This window comes from Pan troglodytes, chromosome 10, assembly GCF_028858775.2.
Source record: "Pan troglodytes isolate AG18354 chromosome 10, NHGRI_mPanTro3-v2.0_pri, whole genome shotgun sequence".
In the NCBI taxonomy this organism is placed as follows: domain Eukaryota; kingdom Metazoa; phylum Chordata; class Mammalia; order Primates; family Hominidae; genus Pan; species Pan troglodytes.
The window spans coordinates 107,926,475-107,951,628 of record NC_072408.2 but is presented as its reverse complement, the minus strand read 5'-3'; the positions used below and the strand labels follow the sequence as shown (position 1 = coordinate 107,951,628).

Below are 25,154 nucleotides of genomic sequence, written 5' to 3'. Positions count from 1 at the left end.
TCCAGAAACAACAGATGCTGGCAAGGTTTCAGAGAAAAAGGAACACTTTTACACTGTTGGTGGGAGTATAAATTAGTTCAACCATTGTGGAAGACAGTGTGGCAATTCCTCAGTGATTTACAAGCAGAAATACCATTTTACCCAGCAATTCTATAACTTGTATGGCAAAGGACACAAACAGATACCTCTCAAAAGAAGATATACAAGCAGCCAAAAATAATATGAAAAGATGCTCAGAATCTCTAAGGAGATTAGAGAAATGCAAATCAAAACCACAATGAAATATTATCTCATACCAGTCAGTATGGCGCTTATTAGAAAGGAATATAAATCATTCTATTATAAACATACATGCATGCATATGTTCGTTGCAGCACTATTCACAATAGCAAAGGCATAGAATCAACCCAAATGCCCATCAATGATAGGCTGGATAAAAAAATGTGGTACATATACACCATGAAATACTATGCAACCATAAAAAGGGATGAGATAATGTCCTTTGCAGGGACATGGACAGAACTGGAAGCTGTTATCCTCAGCAAACTGACAAAGGAACAGAAAACCAAATACCACATGTTCTCACTTATAAGTGGGAGCTGAATGATGAGAACACATGGACACACGGTGGGAAACAACACACAAAGGGGCCTGTTGGGGGTGGGGGTGGGGGAAGGGAGAGCATCAGAAAGAATAGCTAAGGGATGCTGAGCTTAATACCTGGGTGACGGGTTGATCTGTGCAGCAGATGACCGTGGCACACATTTACCTGTGTAACAAACCTGTATGTCCTGCACATGTACCCCGGAACTTAAAATAAAAAAACCCCAAACAAACAACAAGAAGTTTTAACAAGAAGTTTTGTCTGAAAAATTTTAAGACAGTGATGGGTTAAAAATATCTTCTTTAAAGAGAGAGTGTGCCATTGGTAAGATAATTTCCAGGGAAGAGCAGCTTAATATTTTCTTCTTTTGGTTCCCTGGACTGAAGGAAAAAGCAGTGATAGAATAGTCTTGAAGAGGTCTAGGAAACTTTAGATCCAAGCTGAGAGGCAACCTTGGCTTTTATTAATCCGGCTTTAATATATGTGACAAGAGATGAAATTTCCATTTATGACTAGAGTCATAGAAATGCAAACTATTTTTACAGCAATTTTCTTAAACCCTGAAAGAAAATAGATAATATATTTTTATTGACATATAATATAGACAATTGCTAGACAGATTTTACTTTATAATTCCATTTTGAGTCTTAGCTAATAAATATTTACTTGGATGCTTGAATATAAATAATTCCGTGATGATACACAACCAGAAATACCACTTGTAATACCCAGTCCCATTGGAAAATGCTTATGATCATGTTGGGAAATCCTGATAACTATTTGAAAATCATAAATTAACTATATGAATCAGTATATTTCAATATGTGTGGTAATGATGGCAATAATTGGAGACATTTAGAAAGAGTGAATCTCCAACTTGACAAAAACAAGCAGTGGGGGAAGGATTCCTTGTTCAATAAATGGTGCTGAGATAACTGGCTATCCATATGCAGAAGAATGAAACTGGACTTCTACCTATCATCATAAACAAAATTTAACTCAAGATGAATTAAAGACTTAAATGTAAGACCTCAACTATAAAAATGCTAGAAGAAAACCTAGGAAATACCCTTCTCAATACTGGCCTGGGCAAAGAATTTATGGTGAAGTCCTGAAAAACAATTGCAACAAAAACAAAAATTGCTAAGTCAAATCTAATTAAAGAGCTTCTGCACAGCAAGAGAAACTGTCAAAGAAGTAAACAGACACCGTACAGAATGGGAGAAAATATTTGCAAACTATGCATCCAATAAAGGTCTAATACCCAGAATCTGTAAGGAACTTAAACAAATCAACATGTAAAAAACAAATAACCCCATTAAAAAGTGGTCAAAGGACACAAACAGATACTTCTCAAAAGAAGATATAGAAGCAGACAACAATAATATGAAAAAATGCTCAGAATCTCTAAGGAAATTAGAGAAATGCAAATTAAAACCACAATGAGACACCATCTCACACCAGTCAGTACAGCTCTTATTAGAAAGTCAGGCCAAGTGCAGTGGCTCACGCCTGTAATCCCAGCACTTTGGGAGGCCAAGGCGGATGGATCATGAGGTCAGGTTAAGACCAGCCTGGCCAAGACAGTGAAACCCCGTCTCCACTAAAAATACAAAAATTAGCCGGGTGTGGTAGCGGGTGCCTGTAATCCCACCTACTCAGGAGGCTGAGGCAGAGAATTACTTGAACCCGGGAGGCAGAGGTTGCAGTGAGCCAAGATTGTGCCATTGCACTCCGGCCTGGGCGACACAGAGAGAGAATCAGTCTTAAAAAAAAAAAAAAAAAAAAAAAAGTAAACAAATTAACAGATGCTGGCGAGGCTGCAGAGAAAAGGGGACACCTGCACACTGTTGGTGGAAATGTAAATTAGTCCAACTACTGTGTAGTCTGGAGATTTCTCAAAGAACAAAGGGCTTAACTACCATTCAACCCAGCAATCCCATTTCTGGGTATATACTCAAAAGAAAATAAAGCATTCTACCAAAAAGACACATGTACTCATATGTCAATCACAGGACTATTCACAATAGCAAAGACATAGAATCAACCTGGGTGCCCATCAATGGTGGACCAGATAGAGAAAATGTGGTATGTATACACCATGGAATACTATGTGGCCATAAAAAAGAATGAAACCATGTCCTTTGCAGCAACATGGATGTAGCTGGAGGCCATTATCTTAAGTGAAATAATGTAGAAACTGAAAACTAAACACTGCAAGTTCTTATTGTACGTACTTAGAGTGGAAGCTAAACACCGGGTACACATGGACATGAAGATGAGAACAACAGACACTGGGGACTACTAGAGAGGGGAGAGGGGGAGGGGACAAGGGCTGAATAACTACCTATTGAATACTATGCTTGCTACCTGGGTGGTGGGTTCAGTCGCACCCCAAACCTCAACATCATGCAATGTAACTTTGTAACAAACTTGCACATGTACCCACTGTATCTAAAATAAAAGTTGAAAAAGAAAAAGAAAAAAAGAATGAATCTTACTGGGCTGATGTTTTCCAAATGTTTCCAAATTATGGTCCCAGAATGCCTATAGTCAGAATCATTACAGCGAGCTCATGAAAAACAAGCCACAGACATGGTATGTCAGAATATCTGGGAGTGAGGATGGAAAAACTGCATTTTTGCTAAAGTTTAAGAACTATGGCCCCAGAAAATTACATTTAGGAGCAACGAGTTCAGATTTGTCCATTAAAAACCAACTATGGACTTTCAAATATGTCTTGGATAAATCAAATACTTCAATTAAGAAAAAAGATCAAAAAGAGGTTACATAATATGACACTACTACTTCTGGAAGTATAGATAATCACATTCAAAATCCCCATCACTTATTTTTATTCATTACTCCTACTGACTTCATTATGTGAAAGGAAATAAAGAATTTGGCTGAGGAAACTTACCTCAAAGACAATGATAAAAGCTAATCGAGCAGCTAGGACATGCCAAAACTGCAGTGTGTAGCCATAGGGCACCAGTGAATGAGGCGGGTCACGGTAGTCCCGGTATCTATAAAGACACAGAAAAATGTTGCATTCAAACTATGATTTTTCTGATTCTCAAATCTCTTCCATTCTCATTATATAGTCCTCATTCAATAGGAGGGAAGTTTGAACAGTTTCTCTATACTAGATATCTGTTGTTTTGCTTGTCCAGCATTTTTCTTCTGATAAAATAATATCTCTTCTCCTCTGGGGAATCAGCTGTGTGGGTTGACTAGGACTTCCCCCTCCACCTGCCTGATCTCAGCTCAAAAGATGAGCCAGACCTGATCAGTGACATCATCAAGATGTCTGCCAGAACTATCACTTAGTGAATGATCACTAAGCCCACAGAAGGCAAAAGCCTGGGACTCCTGGTGGCCTTGTATGGAGAGAGAGAGCCTGCTTGAGAAGGAAGTCAAGAAAGCAAAGCAGAGACAGCAGAGAGGCAGCGTCCTGCTGACACTGCTTGAGGCCTGGGATCTGGCCATTACTGAAGCTCATATCACCCCTTGACTCTCCCAGTTAACTGAACAATTTTTTGTTGTTTAAGTCAGTTTACCCTGGATTTCTGCCACTTGCCACTAGAAGAGTCCTTCCTAATGTATCCTCCTGCTATCACTTTTGAGTCGGCATAAAGTTCCACAAATGTTTGCTGAATACCCGTTGGGGGCCAGGCACTATTCAGAGAACTTTAATCCATGTGACTCCATTAAAGTAATACTTTAATAATACAACATGCTCTCATAAATCCACTACGAAGCCCAATAACTAAAACATTACCAGGAACTTACATCAATTGCTTCCCTTACCCTGAATTTCATTTTTATCTTTAACTTATATATATATGCACTTGTCTGAATATGAATATAAACTAAATAGTTTGTTTTTGAACTTTATAGAAAGGGTACTATACTATATGTAGTTTGCTGGGGCTTGCTTTTTTTACTATTATGTCACTAAGATTCATTCACATTATTGCATGCAGTTTATTTTTATTGCTGTATAATAGACTCTAGTGTGACTATATTATGGTTGTTTTATATAGTATGTAAGTATACACTTACAGGCTGGTCATTCCTATATTTTCTTTTCTTTTATGTTGAGACAGAATCTCGCTCTGTCACCCAGGCTGGAGTGCAGTGGTGCGATCTTAGCTCACTGCAATCTCTGCCTCCCAGACTCAAGTGATCCTCCCACCTCCTGAGCAGCTGGGACTACAGGTGTGCACAACAATGCCTGACTAATTTTTTTTTGTATTTTTGGTAGAGATAGGGTTTTACCATGTTGCCCAGGCTGGTCTCAAACTCTTGACCTTAAGCTATCTGCTCACCTCAGCCTCCCAAAGTGCTGGGATTACAGGGTGAGCCACTGCACCTGGCCTCTATATTTTCTTTCACTTTCCCTAACCATGGAAAGCTTTGAAAAAGAAAGCTCCATCAATGATAGACTGGATTAAGAAAATGTGGCACATATACACCATGGAATACTATGCAGCCATAAAAAAGGATGAGTTCATGTCCTTTGTAGGGACATGGATGAAGCTGGAAACCATCATTCTCAGCAAACTATCACAAGGACAAAAACCAAACACTGCATTTTCTCATTCATAGGTGGGAACTGAACAATGAGAATACTTGGACACAGGAAGGGGAATATCACACACCAGGGCCTGTCGTGGGGTGGGAGAAGTGGGGGAGGGATAGCATTAGGAGATATACCTAATGTAAATGATGAGTTAATGGGTGCAGCACACCAACATGGCACATGTATACATATGTAACAAACCTGCACGCTGTGCACATGTACAAAGAAAGAAAAAGAAAGCTCCAGTCCAGTCACTTCAGCAAATTCCCTTTGGGTAAAAGTTAGCTGCAATGCTCTGTATACCACTTCTTTCTGCCTTAGAATACCAAATATTCTTCCCAGGTCATTAATGTATTTGAGAAGGTGTTTTTAAATTTTTCTCTACATGTTTATATATTTTCAGCCCGAGAGCTGATCCGGGTGCCTCACCTGCTATATGACTGAAAACAAACCTGAAAATATTATTTTACATGATTTTAATTAGAAATTTAAAAATGTTTTCTTCGGGGGACTTTTAAGAAAAATGCTAAACAAAACAATCATAATTTAACTTAATGGTGCCAGCATTAATACCTCCATTCACATTAATAATTTCTGGAATATACTTTTATGTTACTATGTGAGACAGGCAGGAAGGATTATGAGCCAGGAAGCAGAAGACGAGAAAGACTCTGTATTTTTATCTTATTTTCAAATGATTACAAAGTTTTTAACTCCAAATAATAGTTGGCATTTTATTTTGAAGCACTTCATACTTAGGATCCTGTATATGTCTAACAATGCTTGCTAAATAATTTCATGTATGAAATGGTCTGGACAAGCAAGTGGAAAATCTACGGAAGAAAGCATCAATTGTTGCTTAATTGCTTGCTTCTCCACCAGACCCCAACAGAGAGCAGCACTAGATTATATTCCAGCCAGTCTTTCTCCCCATCTTACTTGTTACTCCATGTGGGAAAGGAAATAAGCCATCTGATGAGATGTGACAGCCAGTGAGACCTGGGAACTTGGCATGAGTGTTTAAAGGGGTGGAGGGTATGCTGTCACTGCACAGAAATGGGGAGCCCCTGGCTTCTCTCACCCTCACCTTCTGTAAGATGAGGGACTGAAGTGGATCATTACAAAAGTCCCTATGTCAAAGCATCTAGGACTCCATGGCTGTTCTTCCTTGTGGCTTTGATTACAGGGAGAACATAGAATGTCATGATGGGAAATCTCCAAAATTCTTTGTTTTGTTTTTGAGACAAGGTCTATGCTCCATAGTTTGAATGCAGTGGTGCTATCATAGCTCACTGCAGCCTTGACTGCCTGGACTTAAGTGATCCTCCCACCTTGGCCTCCTCAAGTGCTGGGATTACAGGTGTGAGCCCACAAAATTCTTATAACGTCAAAGTATTAAGAGAAAAAGGTGCCATCTGGACTCTTCAAGAACTGTGCACAAGTAATCTCACTGAGCTTTTAGTGAATGGTTTTATCATTTGTCGGATGAGATAATATTGCCTAACTTAGAAGGCTGATGTGACGATTAAATGGAGTAACAGTTTCTGGCACAGAGTAGGTGCTCAACAAATTCTCCTTCATGTATGTTTGTATAGATACACATCAAGAGGCACAGTTTAATTTCCTTTTAGAGGGAGAGAAAGAAAGAGAGAATGAGCACATGTTGCAGAGGCTACTGTGGTGGAACCTGAAATGAACTGGGCCTCTTTCCACAGGCTTCTGAGTTGTTTAACATTTAGAAATGTGATGTGATATACTCTGGGCAAGAGAGAGAAGCAGAACAAAGACAAGTGCCCTCAACAGCTGTCACTCAACCCGCCTGGGGATTGTCTGTCCCTGAGTCCCTGGAGCAGGGGTATAACCTTCACTACTATATTTTTAGTTTTTCCCTTTAAGCCAGCAGTTCTCAATTCTGACTGCACCTGGTTTCTGAGTTCCACCCCCTGACATTCTGTTTTAATTGGTTTGGGTTGTATCCCGGGCAAGAGAAGGCTTGAAAATTCTTCACGTGCTTTTAATGCATTGTTGAGATTGACAGTCACTGCTTTAAACACACTCAGCCAGAAGGGGCCTTCGGAGTAAAACCTCCCCACAGTGGAGCCAGCCCAGCTCAGGCAGAGCCACGCTGGGTGCCACACTCACCTGCAGTACTTAAGAGGAGTCCCCGAGAACTCACTGCCATCAGATTCAGGCTCAGATCGGTTCTCAAAGTCAGAAATTCGAAATACAGACAAGCTGGCATTCACATAGCCAACCATGCACCTATAAGAAGAGGCACATTCTACCATTAGAACACTCATCACCTTCTCTGTATCCAGTTCCCTGAAGACCCTGCTTCCCAGACGTCCCTGCAATTGTAAATGCCTTTAACTGGCCCTTCCTTGTCAACCAGGACTCAGGTTGGGATACGCTGGAAAGCCCTGGGCATGTTGAATCAGGAACAAGTTGCTTGTTTTGGTTCTCATCCTTTTTCTGCAGAATCATCATATAGAACATCTCTACCCCAATTAATGTTTCAGTGAAATAGGTAAAAAGCAGCATTACATGATGGGCATAAATTGTATGTAAGCCACAGCTTCTTTTGTTGATGATACACATAAACACAGTTCCTCATTAATGGTTTCATATATATTTATAGATATTCTCAAAATGTTCCAAATATGATTGGTGTGCATATGATCCCCCCAACTCATATCCCATGCTACAGTCCTGTTAGACTATATTCCCTGAAAGCTTCTGATGTTTTCATGCCTCTGCTTGTTATCTTTTCTGTTAGAATTCCCTACCTCTTCCTTTACAAGTGGAAATAGTATTTATCCTTCAGCGGCCAACTGAAACACCACTCCTACTAGGAAGACAACCTAATCACTCCAGTCACAACATCTCACTCCTTTCCCTCTCTCTGTAGTGCCACCATACTTACTTAGTTCACCATTACCAGATCGCTTGTACTAGAGTTGGCAGCATATATGTATGCCCTCTCCTTTGGACTGCAATTTTTTGGGAGCAGAGCAGGTATCTTAGGTATTTGTGTATCCTATGACTTAGGACAGTCTTGTGCAGTGTAGGAATCCCATAAATATTGAATCGATCTGATTGGAGGAAACTAAAGCATGAGATTCTATTGATCATTCTAGATTGAATGGGTAGATAAAATCAAGATTTAATCATTCTGTCAATAATTCCATTCAAGAAAAAGCCCATTTTAAAAGTATCATAGCAAGTAGCACTCTTAGAAACATCTTTTCTCCAAGTCTCTAAACAGTTTTACATATTGAACATTGTGGTGAACACATGCACTTACTGAAATAACAATGTTTGAAACTTTGGGTGAAATTAGCACTTAGATACATCCTGTATACATTTTTCTTTAAATAGTGTTTTACATACAAAAGCTTGGGTTTTGGGGTCAAATCTTAGTTCTGCTGGTTTCTAGTCATGTAATATTGGCACGTTATATAACTTCTTACTTCTTCTTTTTTTTTCTGAGACAGGGCCTTGCTCTGTTGCTCATTGCTGGAGTGCAGTGGTGTGATCATGGCTCACTGCAGCTTTGACCTCCCAGGCTCAAACGATCCTCCCACCTCAGACTCCTGAATAGCTGGGACTACAGGCATGTGTCACCACACCCGATTTACGTAACTTCTTAAAGTGACAGAAGTTCCCACCTCATAGGGTCCTTGAGGGGATTATATTAAACAATGAATGTATAGCATGTGATAAGATCTTAGCCTATAAGTAAGATAAACATGAGTGGTGATTATTCATTTTATTTATTTCTTGCATCTAGCAGGGGGTCAATAAGTAATTACTGATTGAATGAATAAATCATGATCTTCAGATTCTCTTCATTAACAAGTCTGGCATGATTATTCCAAGCTGCTGAACACTAAACCAAAATGATGACATGAACACAGTTCTGAGAACACATGGGTTCTGCGTGTTATCGTGCTCAAGACAAATCACTGGCTTTATCATGGCCTTAAAAAAAATGAACCAAGCTGAAGGACCCATTTGTCAAGTCACTCGTGGGTGAAAACAAATGGTCAGGGAGTGTGTAACATGCCTTAATCCAACTGGCAGCAGGACTCCCCTACTGAAAGGGTAATTTGGAATGATGTCTCCCTTACCTAGGAACTGTCTAGACCTGGACATGAAAATAAATTAGTGCCTTGAGGATGATTAGCTGTCACAGAGAGGGAGTAAGTTTTAGCAGAGTCTTTCTAGAGATCTGAGCTGTGGGAAGGGAAAGGTGTTCTGGGAACTGGTGAAAAAAAAAGGCCCAGCACTGAAATGGAATATTCATAACCCCTCCTGCACTCTTATCTCACAGACCAGCCCCGAGGCTTTATCAAGACTAACGCTACTGTCCATTGGTTGTTTTGCTCAAAAACTCCATTAAGAAAATTTAAATTTAAATAAAACACCTGTCTCATGGACCTAATGCATGTAATGACAGTCATAAATCCAAGTTGAAAATGTGTCTTTAGAGGGTGGTTACTCCTGAGTGCAAAGCATTAAATGTGTACCTAGTACAGGAACACACAGTTATCAGCTGTGTACATCTTCCTTCCATATCATTTCCATAATGGGGGAAAAGATGGACGGACGGCTAGACGTTTCACTAATTCCTTTCACCTTTTGTAGACTGTTAGCTATTGTCAATATCAAATAGTGGAAGTTGTCATCAATTCAGGCAAGTGAGATTTATCACATTTTGCTGTATAAAATTCAGCTAGTGGCATGCAAGTGTCAACTCACTGACCCATTGTTATAGCAGGAAGGTCACAGGTAGTAGAGAGCCCATGTCTATCACTGGGTTTACTGACAGGAATGCTATATACCCTCACTGTGACCCACCACCAGCTCTCAATGAGACAGAGGGAGATGAGGCTACACTGATGATCAGGGAGAATTGAGAAGTACCAAGAAAAAAGTAACAGACGAAGGGTTTCCTGTGAATATAAAGTCAGTTTTCTTAAAGGAATGGTAGATGGCCTCTGTAGGCACTTCCAAGAAAGATCTAGAAAATGTCTTCTACAGGGTAGTGCCATTTGGATTAGGATGCATATCTCTTCCATGTAACTTCTGAGAAGACCACACACTCATTTAAATGTGAGAATTCTACCGTAAAAGCCACTCACCACTTATTATTTTCAATCCTTTAATACATAAGAAAGGGATGAGCCAGCAATCACTGTACTACCCTAAAGGCTTATGACTTTCTATACCTTGACAATTCTGCTACTCTTATGAGTTCAATAATTTCTAAAGCATTTCTAAATTGGAAAAATAAAAAAAAATCTGAAAAGTAATAGAGTGGCCAGTGAGGCAGAAAATAAGATTCATGAAGAAACATACATAAATTTAACTACTTGAAAACATGAAAAATGACTAATGGATTAGAAAACAAAAGGCAGATCTATAAATTGAAAGTGGCAGAAGGCTCCTAAGTCAAAGAGAAAGGTTAAAAAAGAAAGAAAGAAAAGAAAAGCTCCAAAGAGCCCAGTAAAATTGATACAAGGAGGCTATGAGATACGCTTTAATCACTGTGGACATTGTCTTAAATCTAACAGGTTGTTAAAATTCTAAATCTTTGATTCACTATCAATTGTGCATAAAGGTTCCCATTTTGTTTTTGGTTCCCCCTAAAACAAGGTAGATTTCACCATATTTGAATTTGGGAAAGAACTGAAACACCATTACGACGGAAAATCCAGGGGGTTTACTGTTAAGGGACAGCCTCAAGGGCTGTGAGGTGCAGGATGGAGAGTGAGTCGAGGCTCCACCTTCACATGGGCTCCCAGAGTTACTATGCCTTGTGATTCTGGACTTAACCTCTTTTAATCTCTTCCTGCTCCTCAAAGTGAAGATTATAATGCACATCCCACTCCCAGGGCTGTTTTGAGAATCAACTAAAAACACATGTGAAAGTGGTTTGAGTGAAAGTAAGCTTTTTCAGGCTAAGCCAAGCAGAGAATGTCAACGATAGTTGCAATTAGAAAGAAATGCCTGGGCAAAATAACATGTCTTTACATTTCTCTTAAAATGGGATGGTATGCTCACTAAAAGTTGCTAGATAATTAGTGTGTCATGGCCACATGCTTATAGTAGTCAAGAACTTTATAGAAGCCTTTTCAAATAACTGGATTGTGAGCTTTATGACATTCCTCAATCATCCACACCTTAGCCCATTTATGTAGGCTTCATAATGAATTGGACCTAGGCCAGGTTTGCATGAGTTCAGTTGATTTGCTTTGGTGGCACTTAACTCCTTGGGGTCGATCAGCTACAATGGCTGTAGAGGATGAATCAATCTGGCTCAGGCTAGTAAACCAGGGCTGCTTGTATAAGTAGACAGCAGCCCATGTAGGGTGATTTCTGGGTTATTAAGAAGACCCTGTGATCCCCAAACACACCTCACTCTGACCTATAGACATCAAAATCCCATAATAAGAGTTTAATTATTTTGGCTTTAACCAAACAGGGATTTTTAAAGCACGTTAAGACTTCTTGCCCTTTCTCCAAGGTACAGGAATGAAACTAGGGGATGTTAGAATTTTGACTTATCTTTATCTGACCATATATAGCGTGCCCTGGCTTTGCAAACCATTGAGGCAATGCCATAGAATTGATCCTCCCAAGGAGTTTAGTCCACTCAACTTGCTTGGGGTAATATAGGCATTGGTCAGGTCAATACCCATGAAAAAGTCATTCACTTACTTATTCCACGAATACTTATTGAGGACCTACTGGGTACTCAGTACCTAGTTCCGTATTTCCTATGTAAGATCTGCAGAGTCTACACATAATGACACAATGTAAATCAGATTGTAACTGTCCTTTTGCAAACTCATAAAATGATATAACTATATATACATCATATACTACTGTTTTGGTATACACATTAGCATATCACACATTTCTAAATTCATAGTGGGCAGAGGTCAGGGGTGGGGAAAATGATTAATTGCCACTCTTACATTGGATTCCATCTAAAACCTGTCTGACTTGTATGTCCTCCAACTCTTTGGTAGATGAGGACATGTTTTCTTTGGCTGACAGTGTTATTATTATTTATAATAAATCATAATTCCACCTCCCCTATCACAGGCCTCTCCTTCTGGGCATGTATTCCATATTCTCCAGTGCAGTCTTCTGTCTGAGTGTCCAACCTCAAAAAATGGCTAGGAAATAGAAACTGTATAGTGGTTTTATAGCAAACTTACTTTTGCCCAGCTTCTCCTTGGCCTGCACAAGGTCCATACTTATAAGCATACACCAAGCGAGGGATAAAGTCAGATGTTATCGCTATGACAAATGCATTTGTAATAACAGAGAGAATTCCAATGCCTTCAAGAATTCCATACCAAATTCCTATTCAAATAGAAGTGTTGTATTAGTTCCATACACAAAACAGAGGTGATAATTATGAAAAAATGGAATTAATTTTTAAAAGTCCTTTTCATGGGTCCTTTCTTCATCTTTCCAAATACTGACAGTTGCAACCAGGAGGAAAGATTTGTGCAAACAACTTGGCATTGAGGGAGTTTCTATGGGAGTGTCTATATGCTTGTGACTTAATAGTCAGGATCAGACATGAGGCAGAGAATTCTGGTTAATGATAAGGCACCAAAATACCATCTGATAAGATCAGCACACATAATGTCAAGTCCCACCAGACTGGGAGCTCCTTAAGGGTATGGATTTGGTCCCTTCTGTTCATCTTTGTGGGCCCTGCCAATAACACACTGACCCAGGGTAGGTGCTCACAGAATGTGTGCTTGTTTCATTTGGAGGTTAAAAGACGTCATTAACAATAACATCCACATGCAATTCTCTTCCACACATATTGGCTGGGTGACTGCCTGCTCTGTGCTAAGCACTGAATGCAGAAATGAATAAAAGACAGTCTTTGATCTCAGGCAGCTCTCATGCGAGCTGCATCTGATTCAACTTAGCATCTCTAGTCAAAGACCAAAGTTCATCTCTGCCATTAGAAAAACTGGATTATACTTCATGTAAATCAGGCAAACATTTAGGAAAGAACAAATCAAGGTTAAGCAAATGGAAGATCTATTTTAAAAAGGATATAAGTGATAATAAATCTAAATTTTAGATTCTAGAATCTTAAGATAGAAATAATCAAATTGAGACTCTATTTAAGCACAAATTCTCTAGCACTGGAAATTATAAACTTCCAAATAGGTAGCTTTATTTCTTGTCTAATATTATTTAAAACTAATATAATTATTCTTTGCAAAAATTAGGTGAATTATATTAAATGGAAAACATAATTAAAAATCTAAAGTTTGTGGCTTTTAAAATTTTATCCACCAGATGTTTAATATGTTTTTTAAAAACATACCCAAATCCAACTTACCTATGTCTTTGGCCCTTGAAGCTAAAGGTCTCCTCCACTGTGTGACAAATTTGTAAGCATCAAGTCGAATTTCAATTATGTTATTCAGTAAGGCCAGAAGTGGTGCTAGGGGAAAAGCTGCCACAAAGATAGTTGTGAATCCAAACTGAAGAACTAGAAAAGAAAAAAGGAAAAAGAGCAGAGAGTATTGGTTTTCCATTACTATTTTCAAAGGGATCATAATCTGAATATGTTATTGTCTTAAGTCCCATTTTTCCCAATACAGACGCACAGGGGATATCTCTTCCAGAAAGATGGCCAGGAGACTGGAAAAAGAGGCACTTCCTGGGCCTGGAAGCAACGGAATCCTGGGAGCTATGAGCACACCTAGGATCCAGATCTTGTTTCCTAAATATCATTCTCTAACCAAAGGAATCAGTGTTCCTTGGAGGACGGTTTGATTCCAGAGCTACGGTAGGGACAATACAAGAGAAGCCTGGGACATCTTGTGATGCCAGAAAGGAAGGAAATGCTCAAAAAATGATGGGGACGTGCCAATAGGACACAGAACAAACTTGAAGGCACCCCTAATGGCCAAATCTGGAAAAATTTATATGAAATAATATTAATAATGAAAGCATGGGATTATGACCCAAAGACTAAGTATCTAAGTCCAGACTGATGTAAATATATACTTACATAAATAAGTGATTAAATAAATAAATGGGAGATAAGGAGTGGCTCTTCCTTACGGTAGAATTCTAATCAACATAGGAGGAGTGATGAAAATTAAAAAATCACCATTAGTCAAACATCACAGTAATAATTTTTGTAGGCAAGAAATATCAAAGAATGCTAAAATTAGTAGGGGGAAGTGTATTGAAGAAACTAGGATATTTGTAGATTCTCAAAGTATCTCCTCACATAACTTTTACAAATTACAGAACAGAAACTTTTTAGCAGAGGAACCTGGAAAACATCTTTTTTGTTTGTTTGTTTTGTTTTTTGTTTTTTTTTTTGAGACAGAGTCTAGCTCTGTCCCCCAGGCTGGAGTGTAGCGGCACGATCTCGGCTCTCTGCAACCTCCGCCTCCTGGGTTCAAGTGATTCTCCTGCCTCAGCCTCCTGAGTAGCTGGGATTACAGGCGCCCGCCATCACAACCAGCTAATTTTTGTATTTTTAGTAGAGACAGAGTTTCACTGTGTTGACCAGGCTGGTATCAAACTCCTGACCTTGTGATCCACCTGCCTTGGCCTCCCAAAATGCTGGGATTACAAGTGTGAGTCACCGTGCCCAGCCGAAAACATAATTTTAACCAAGTGATCAAAGTAAATATCACCAGTAACAAGACATAATGATGTTACACACCCCGATATGATGCACTGAGGAGGGTATAACATCACTTAAGTGGTATTCTTGCCAAAAATGAATAACCCCAACCCAATTATGCAAACGCACGAGACAAACCTGAATTGAAGGAACTTTTCCAAAACTACTGACAAATACTCTGCAAATATGTCAAGATCATGAAAAACAAAGACAGACTGAGGAATTGTCATTGATTAAAAGAAACTAAGGAGACAACATATCTAAATGCAATGCTGGATCTTGGAAGTATTGTGAACAAGAAAAAAGTTATTACTGGGAAAATGCAAAATTCAAATAAGGTCTGCGGATTAGACAATAGCATTGTATTCTTAACTTTTCTTGTTTTAATAAATATGTAAGATGTTAACATTAGCAACAGTAATGTATAGAAACTACTCTTTTTGCAACTTTCAAAATAAAAATTTTTTTAAAAGGAGGTGGTTTCTGATGCAAAACAACCAGTCATCATAATGGAAAATAAAAAAATAAAATTTACTGGGCATCATGGACAAAAAGTATTTGGCTGTTTGAATGACTATGTATATATACATATATGACTGTAAAAATAGTAAAAAATATATTTACAAACTTTATTTTAGAAAGTAACAACAACAAAACAATGACTACACATATATAGCATTTTCTATGTAAAAACAGGCATTGTTCTAATTACTTCATATACACTAACTCATTTAATTTTCATGACAACCTTATGTGGTGGGTAGTACCATTACCTCATTTTACAGGTAAGGAAACCGACACACAAAGAGGTCAGGTAACTTGCCCAAAACAAGTAAGTAAGAAAGGACTCTAATCCCAGCATTGCAGCTCCAGAGTTCTGCAGAGTCCGTCTACCTCATCTTGGTTACACTGCCACCTCCAGGTGTCCCCTGTCTTTGGTCACATTCACACTTAGTGCTTGTGCTAGGTGGCTCTTTACCCACCAATAGATGTGGGCATTCCCTTCTGTTTAAACCTTGGTTTTATTTTTCTCCCGCCTTCTCTCTTTCCTTGGTAAGTCCATCTACTTCCATGACTTCATTATTATCTCTCTGATAAGGGTTCTCAATTCTCTATCGCTAACCCTGACTCTTTTCAGGGAATTTCCAGTTGTCTGTAATGCTACAGAAACAGCGCTCCCCAAACCAATCTCTGAACCTCATCCTTGAACGTATTTATCCTTTTATGTCCCTTCTCGTTTCCTCCCTTCAGAATCAACCTGCATAAAAACCAGGTCTCAGCTAGCTTAGCCTTCAGAACCATCAGCCTCCTACTCCTGACAATTACTCTTCACAAATGTCTCTCATTTCTCCCTCCTCTCCACTGTCCCCACTTGAGTTCAGACTCTGATTTTCTAACTGACTTTTTTTGCCTCCAAACTTTCAGCTCCCTTCCCTATCATTCTGCTGTCAGTGTGCCTAAAATGTTGGTTCAACCCCATCACTCATCTCCCTATACAAAAGGTTTCAGTAGGTTCTCATTGGCTGCAGAATAAATCCAAAACTTTTCACCATGCCATTCAAGGATCTCAATAAATTGACTCCAAGCAAACTTCCAAGCCTCATGTCCAAATACACCCCACAGAGAAAACAGGTTTCCCAAACAATCCTCTACTCTGGCCACACTAGTCTTCTGATTTTATGGGGATACAACATATATGCACTTAGTGTTGCTATGACTACTTTGATGAAGTAGTCATTCTACCTTCAAGAGTACTCAAATGTACCCTCTTGAGTCTTTCATAATTGTAATTAACTACTACCTCCTCTGTAGCCGCCACAACTCTGCTCACCACCATAAAACTTACTTTGTCTTGATTTTACGGTGTTTTGCCTTTTTCTCCTTTTGCAGTGAGCTTCATGAAAGTAGAAACAGCAACTTCTTTATGTTTCTTTTTCCTACATACTCACTACAGGGGTTTTGTGTATGGGAAGGACTTGTCAGGTACCAAATAATGCTGGTTCAATGACTGACATGTAATTACAATGAAGGCCAGAACACAAAGAAAACCTATCAGGTAGAAATAAAACTGACAGAGATAATTCTTACAATCACTAACAGTACTGGATGTTATGGACAGAAAAAGCAACTAGAGTTTAGTTCTTTCAGGTTGTATTTATAATGAAAATAACTGCAAGTTTAAAAAGAAAATGTGTTTAATTCATTGGTAGTTTTTGTTTATCTGACACCTAATGAGTTTCATTATCTAGTTAAATATTATGGCCTAAAACCAAACCAACCAATCATTTTTACATAGCACAAAGGTGACCCACATGATATTGGTCTTGAAGTGATTAATGCCCATTAACTGCTGCTTTTTTTTTTTTTTCAAGGGAAGAGACTTGTAGCATAGAGGTAGATTAATTTTTTAAAATTCTTTGGAAAAAAACTTTTAAATATTGGAAAGCATAAAGAATGATATAACAAACTTCCATATACCCATGGAAAAGTTAGTATTAACTCTTGGTAACATTTTGTCATACCTGCTTAATATCTTTTTATAAATAAAATAAATACTATATAGATAAAACTGAATTCTCCTCTATTTTCGTTCTTGAGTGGTTTCCTCTCCCTTCATAGAGACAATTGCTGACATGAGTTTTGCATGCATCCTTCCAGTTCATTTATATATATATATATATATATATATATATATACACAAACACATGAATATCCATATATCAATAAATTATACATAGTGCATATATCATGTAAATACTTTTTTTGTGCCTAAACTTTACATAATGATATCATTATTTATAATTTTTTTGCCCTGTTCATATCACATGATAATTTTGAGATATTATCTTGATCTATATAGACCTAGTTCAACTTTTAACTGTTTTATATTCTAATATATAAGTTTACCTCCTTTTAATTTACCCTTTCTCAGACATTACATCTTCAAATATCACTTTTTCTCATTCTTTATTCCTTTCTAGGACTTCTCTTACAAATATTTCAGCCTTTTTGGCTGTTTTGCATGTTTCTTATGTTTTCTGCTCTGTTTTTCTGTTCTTTTCTCTGGGCTTGTTTGGATTTTCTTTTTATTGACTTGTCTTCAAGTTCACTAATTTACTGTCTTACGCTAAGTCAATCTGCTCATTTTTCTTTTTCTTTTTTTTGAGACAGAGTTTTGCTCTTGTCGCCCAGGCTGGAGTGCAGTGGCATGATCTCAGCTCACTGCAACCTCCACTTCCTCAGTTCACCTGATTCTCTGCCTCAGCCTCCAGAGCAGCTAGGATTACAGGCATGCACCACCAAGCTAATTTTTGTATTTTTAGTACAGACAGGATTTCGCCATGTTGGTCTCGAACTCCTGACCTCAGGTGATCCACCAACCTTGGCCTCCCAAAGTGCTGGGATTACAGGCATGGGCCACCATACCCAGCCTCAATCTGCTATTAAACATATCAAATGAGTTCTTAATTCCAGATTTATATTTTGCAATTCTAGAATTATTTTATAGATTTTAATTCTCTTTCAAAAGTCTCAATTTTTCAATCATTTTTGTCAATATTTTCTTCGGTTTTTATATGTAAATCGTAGCTATTTGAAAGTCTCTGTGTGCTAAACCCAATTTCTGAATCATCTTTGGGTCTCCTTTTTCCTCTTGATTATTAGTCACATTTTCTTGCCTTTTTGCATACCTAGTAATCTTTTTATTGTATGCCACACATGTAGAGGCTCTAGATCAAGGGTCAGCAAACTATGGCCTGTGGCCAAATTTGACCAACCATCTGATTTTCTTTTTTAACCATCTGTGAGCTAAGAATAGTTTTTACATTTTAAATGGCTATATTTTAAATGGCTGTAAAAGTGTCTACAAAATAGCCTTGATTTTGCCATTGGCTCAAAAAGCCAAAATTATTTACTATCTAGTTCTTTAGGAACAAATTTGTGATACTCTGCTTTCAGTGATGTTCTTTTCTACCATAAAGAAAGAATTCCTCCTGGTGATGTTAGGCAGATAAGAGAAATCACTTAAAGCTGGTCACAGATTAAGCTGGGCTAGTGCTGGCATAGAGTGTTTGTAAAGCTTACTCCACCTTTGATTTGTTCTTGTTCCTTTGCTGTGATTGAGAAACTGCTGGGTCCCTATCTCCTTAGCTCTGAGAGGCAATAAGAGGCTCACTTCTGCCCTTTGAAAGGTTTTAAGGTTAGCTCTTCAGCCTCCTGCCCATCACATCCTCAAAGTGTTGCATTATTCAATAATTACTTTACATAATGATAAAAACATCAATTCAACAGTAAGTCAGAATAATCCAACTTGTATGTATATAATAACCCAGTTTCAAAATACATAAAGCAAAAGTTGACAGAACTAAAAATAGAATAAGACAAATCCACAATCATACTTGGGGATTTCAAGTATGTAACTAGTAGATAAGAGGCACAATATTTAACAAGGACTTAGAAGATTTGAAAAACACAATTAACCAATCTTGCCTAATTGACATAAAAATGTAGAACATTATACCAAACAACTAACTGCAGAACATACTTGAAACATATATCAACATAGATGGTATAAAGGAGCATAAGGTAAATCTTTATATATATATACGTATATATACATATATATACGTATATATATACATATATATATTATCAAAAGCCTGAAATAACATAGAGAATATACTCTGATACCAGTGTAATTAAATTAGAATCAATGACAGAGCAATATATCAAAACTCTTTAGATGTTTTGATACTAATGCATTCCTTCAAAATGCATAGTCGAAAATAAATTACAAGGGAAATGGAAAATGTTTTGCTAATAAAATCAATATATAAAAACTTGTGGGATACAGCCAAAGCAGTATTTATAGAGAACATTATAGCTCTGAATGCCTATATTAGAAAAAAAGAAAATCTGAAAATCAGCATCTTGAGATGCTGAGAAAAAAAGTGAAATTAAGCCCAAAGGAAGTAAAGGAAGGAAATAAAGATAAGAGCAGAAATGAATGAACCAAAAGGCAAATGTGTAGTAGAGAAAAATCAACAAAGACCAAAGTTAATTTTCTTTTGAAAAGATTAATAAACCTCTAAGGTACTGTTTTAAAAAAGGGAGAAAAGCACAAACTATGAAATTATAAGTGAAAGAAAGGGCATCACTATACACCCTAGATACATAAAAAGTTAATAAGGAGATATATAAACAATTTTATGCTACTAAGTTTGAAAATTTAGATGAAATGAACAAGTTTCTTGAAAAAATACATGACTAAAACACAGCTTATGAAAACAGATGCTAGAAGAAACAAAAAAATGAAATTGTCCTATATCTATTAAGTAAAATAAATCTATAATTAAAGTTCTTCCTGTGAAGAAAATTTCAAGTCCTGCTACTTCATTGTAAATTCTTCCAAGTATGTAAGAAAGAAATAATAGTAATCTTATGTAAACTGCTTAAGAGAAAAATAATTACCCAATCATTTTAAAGGGCTATCATAAAAATGATACCCAAATCTAAATGAAACATTACAAGAAAGAAAAACTACACTATAATATCTTCCATGAATTTATATATAAATATCATAAGCAAAATATCAGCAAATTGAACTTAGTAATTAAAAAAATGCATCGTGACCCAAGTGGGCATTTTTTCCAAGTTTGCTAGGTTAGTTTAACAACTTTTTAACAACAAAAAATAATCAATGAAATCCACCACATTAGTAAAATTTTTTAAAAATCACATAATCATTTCAATAGATTCAGAAAAATGACATGATATAATGTAATACTAGTCATGATAATAACTCTCAGCAACCTAGGGATATATGAAAACTTCTTTAAGGAAATAATAAAAAGTATGTACAAAACAATACAGCTAGCACCACACTTAATGGTAACATATTGAACACTTTCACCCTCAGGTCAGAAACAATGATGTCCAGTATCATCAATTTTATCCAGCATTATATAAAAGGTCTTAGTGCATTTAGGCAAGAACAAAAAGATATATATATAATGACTAAAAAGGAAAATGTAAAGTTATCATTATATGTGGATGATACAATTATGTATATATGGTAGAAAATCTCAAAAAATATATAAGCAACTCTAATTGATATTAGATGCTAGCAAGTTTGCATAAGCAAACATATAAAACAACAATATTTCTATATATTATTAGTAACAAAACATTAGAAAATAAAACAATAAAAACATCATTTGCAGTTGCACAAAGATTCCTAAGGTGCCTAGAAACTAATCTAAATTTTACAAAACCTATATACTAAAATCTACAAAAAGTATTGCTGAGAAAAATGTAAAAAGACATAAATAAATGCAAAGGTACACCATTTTCATGGACTGGGGAAACATCAAATATCTTCAAATTGATGTAGGAGTTCAATTTAATCCCAACTAATATTTCAGTAAGATTTTTATAGAAATTAGAAATCTGGTTCTAAAACTTATATGGCAACAATTTTGAAGAAGAATGAAGCTGAAATTTCTTTTCATTTAAACACACCATTAGAATGAGAAGTCAAGCCAACCACTGAGAAGTGATATTTAATTTTCAACATATATATCTGACAAATAATTGATATCCAGAATATATAAATAACAAATCACTAAGGAAAAGACAGATACCCACAAAAAAAACATGGGCTTGAATATAAATTCACAAGTTTATCCAAATAACTATAAGCATATGAAAAGGTGCTCAGCATTATTAGTTATCATAAAATTTCAAGTTAAAATCATGATGAGATACTGCTGCATACCAACCCAAATGGCTAAAATACGAACGCAAGTTTTAGTAAGTTTGTGGAATAACTGGAACTGTTCTACTATTAGCCAGAGTATAAACTGGCACAGCCCAGTTTTGAAGACTGTTTTCAAGTGTTTATTAAAGACAAACAAATGCATATCTATGGCCTCCTAACTCCACTCTTATGTAAATTCTTAATAAAAACATCTACGTATGTTAATCAAAATACATGTACAAAAATGCCGTAAAGGTATTATTTATAAGAGCCTAAATTTGGAAACAACACAAGTGTCTATCAGCAGTAGAATGGATGGATAAATAATAGTACATTCTTTTTTTTTGAGATGGAGTTTTGCTCTCTCTCCCAGGCTGGAGTGCAATGGTGCAATCTTGGCTCACTGCAACCTCTGCCTCCCAGGTTCAGGCAATTCTCCTGCCTCAGCTTCCCAAGTAGCTGGGATTACACACGCCTGCCACTGCACCCAGCTAATTTTTGTATCTTTCAGTACAGACGGGGTTTCACCACATTGGCCAGGCTGGTCTTGAACTCGTGACCTCAGGTGATCCACCTGCCTTGGCCTCCCAAAGTGCTAGGATTACAGGCGTGAGCCACCACGCCTGGCCAATAATAGTACATTATTATTCAGGAGCCTAGAAGATCTGCAAACTCACAAAATAGCTCATCTTTTGGCTCACTGATGTCTTCACTTCTACAAGTGAATTTGCCTTTTTTTTTTTTCCTGACTCAAGCTTGGCAGAGGCTTTGCTTTTGTTAAAATGCAGTTACCTAGCATATTATTATTTAGAGTGCTCAGGAGTACATTTCATGATATGTGGAGGGTTGAGGGATTGATGGTGATATGGGGGTCTGTGTGCTGTGTCATGGCAGCAGGGGACAAAGTTGGGGCTCATCTGGGAGTGGAAATGCAAACAAAACAAAACAAACAAACAAAAAAACCCACATGACTAAGGAAAGATGAGGGTGGGTGTCAAAGACAAACTCCTGTTTCGTAATTTGGCTCCTGGTCTACATTCTAGGAATACTATACAGCAATAAAATGAAGTTCTACTACCTGTAGCAAAATGGGAGAATGTTAGAAAGATGATGTTGAATGAAACAAGCCAACTACAAAGGGTATGTACTCTACAATTACATTTAAATGGAGAATAACAAAGGTAAAGTTAATCTATGGTGTTAGAAGTCAGGAAAGTGGTTAGAGAGGGTGTTATAAATGGAAGAGGGGACAAAGAAGTCTTCTTTGATATTGATAATATTCTATTTCTTGATCTAGCTCACTGGATAGCAACATTTTCTAGAAATAAAGAAGGCTTTGCAGACCAGCCACTTTCTGACACAACTACCCAACTCTACTGTTGCAGTGCCAAAGCAGCCACAAATAATATGTAAATAAATGGGAGTTGCTGTGTTCCAGTAAAACTTTATTTACAAAAACAGGCAGTGGGCTGAATCTGACCTGCAGGCAATAGTTTGCCAACCTCTCATCTACATATATTTGGTTACATTTGTGTGTAAATTTGCAAAAACTCATTGGTCTCTACACTTATATACACTTTTCCACTATTATACTTCAGTGAATACATTTTAAAGTATATAACAAAGTGGGGAAGTTATTAAGAAAATAGCAAAAACAAAAGAACAGAAGTGAGCAGTTAGAACTCATCAGTCTGCTTGTGATACTTCTGAGATTTGTTTTGTGTTGCAAAGATACTTCAGGATTTGGAGCACTACCAAATTCTAGCCACATAAAAGGTTCTTTTTAAGCACTCAATATACCAACATTATTGTTCATTGTCTTCTTTATGGGAGAAGAATCCATTAAGGATCTCAAAGTGGTTAGTTCTCTTAATGAATTCTCTTTATTAAGTTTTATTTTTAATGTCCAAATTGATTTCTTCCCTAGGTTATATCATTCTGCCATTCTATAATTGAAACTCTAAAGACATAAGTAGATACTTAGAACATAAGCAATTTAAGAAACATTAAGCATCAATTCTACTATTCCTTTAAATTTCTAATTTGACCGGAAAGAACTGCTACCTTTAGAAGAAATGGATCTTGCCCAGCCCTTCCCTCATTTCCACTCCTATGTTAGAGCTTAAAATGAAAGGAAATATATACATATTCAATTTAATAATGAAAGAAAATATATTCATACTTAATTTATCTAAGATATTTTATTTGCCTTTCCCTCCAGAAGACAAAAAGAATAAGAGAATAATAATGATATAAGTAACATATACCAAGTACATAGTGAGCTAGGCATTGCTCTAAGTCATGTTCATGCATTAACTAATTTAATCCACACAAAGACTTTATGAAATGGTTCCTCTTATTATTATTCCCACTTTAGAGATGAGGAAACTGAGACAAAGAGAGATTAAGTAATTGCCCAAAGTTTCACAGTTAATAAATGATAGGGCTGGGATTTGAACCCAGATAATTTACTTCCAAAGCCCATGGTCTTAGATACGTGCTAAGAGAAATAGCTTTGGTTTGATTCCAGAGAAATCTGATTCCTTAAATGTAAGTGTAGCACAGTTTAAGCAGGACATGCCTTCCTCTCTGTTTGGCTTAGGAATCCCTACGCACTGAGGACCTTGATGATAATGGGTATATGTTTAGTTGAATATACCTGGAGATCTAAAATTTATAATTAATAAGATAAAGTAGAATATTTCCATACTCATTTCTAAGTATTCATCGAAGAGTCCATAGGCATTCATCGGCTGAAGGTTATAGTCCTTTTCCCATTGTGGGAAACTTATTTTCCTTTCAGGTCCATGTTCTTGTCGTACTTTTCTTCTAGTCCACCAATTCTGAATTAACCTGGGCAAAAAGATCAATTTCTTACAAAAAATGTAACTGATCATATGACTTAGGTAATAAGAAAAAGGAGAGTTTGAATACAGAAACAATAGTTTGAAAAAATTCAGGACAGGCTATCAAAGAAATAAAGCCTCAGGTTAGGAAGAAAATAACAATGGAGTCTATACTTCAAGTATTTATATTTGCAAGTAAACAGAATGATTGATGAACTTGTTTTAATCATTCATGAAACTGTCTCATGTTGGGCATTGCCTATGAGGGTTGAATAGAGGACTGAGAATATCTATAAATGGATACCCCAGTACAAAGGCAACACCAAGATATCTTGAGGAATATCTGGCTTAAGTGGCTTGATTTAGGACCCTTGAGCAGTCTTGCTACATGGGTGCTGAGCTGTATACTCTGACATCAGGGGCCTAAAGATCTGCAAACCCACAAAATGCTTCCTCTCTTGGCACACAAACACCTGCAGTTCTGCAACTGGACTTGTTTGCTTTTGGCATGAGCTCTCCACAGGGACTCTGACTCCCAGTAAAATGCACCCGGCATTGGTAAGGTTAGCACAGGAACCCTTAGCAGTGTTCAGGAGTGCATTTTGTAATATGAGAAAGCATTGAGGAAATGACAGATTGGAGGCAGGTCTGTGTTCTGTACAGGACAAGGA

General features: G+C 37.1%; 1 protein-coding gene across 18 annotated transcripts in view; it reads right to left on the bottom strand.

The window, feature by feature from the left end:
- Positions 1-25,154, bottom strand: part of ANO4 (anoctamin 4) — a 413,407-nt gene that overhangs the window by 4,516 nt on the left and 383,737 nt on the right. For all 18 annotated transcript variants that reach the window (XM_009426095.5, XM_009426094.5, XM_009426098.5 and 15 more), the window contains 5 exons: positions 24,348-24,490; positions 13,573-13,725; positions 12,419-12,566; positions 7,332-7,451; positions 3,525-3,630 (listed from right to left, as the gene is read on the bottom strand). In XM_009426095.5, the coding sequence (XP_009424370.2) occupies positions 3,525-3,630; positions 7,332-7,451; positions 12,419-12,566; positions 13,573-13,725; positions 24,348-24,490 (670 nt within the window). The remainder of the gene's footprint in view (positions 1-3,524; positions 3,631-7,331; positions 7,452-12,418; positions 12,567-13,572; positions 13,726-24,347; positions 24,491-25,154) is intronic.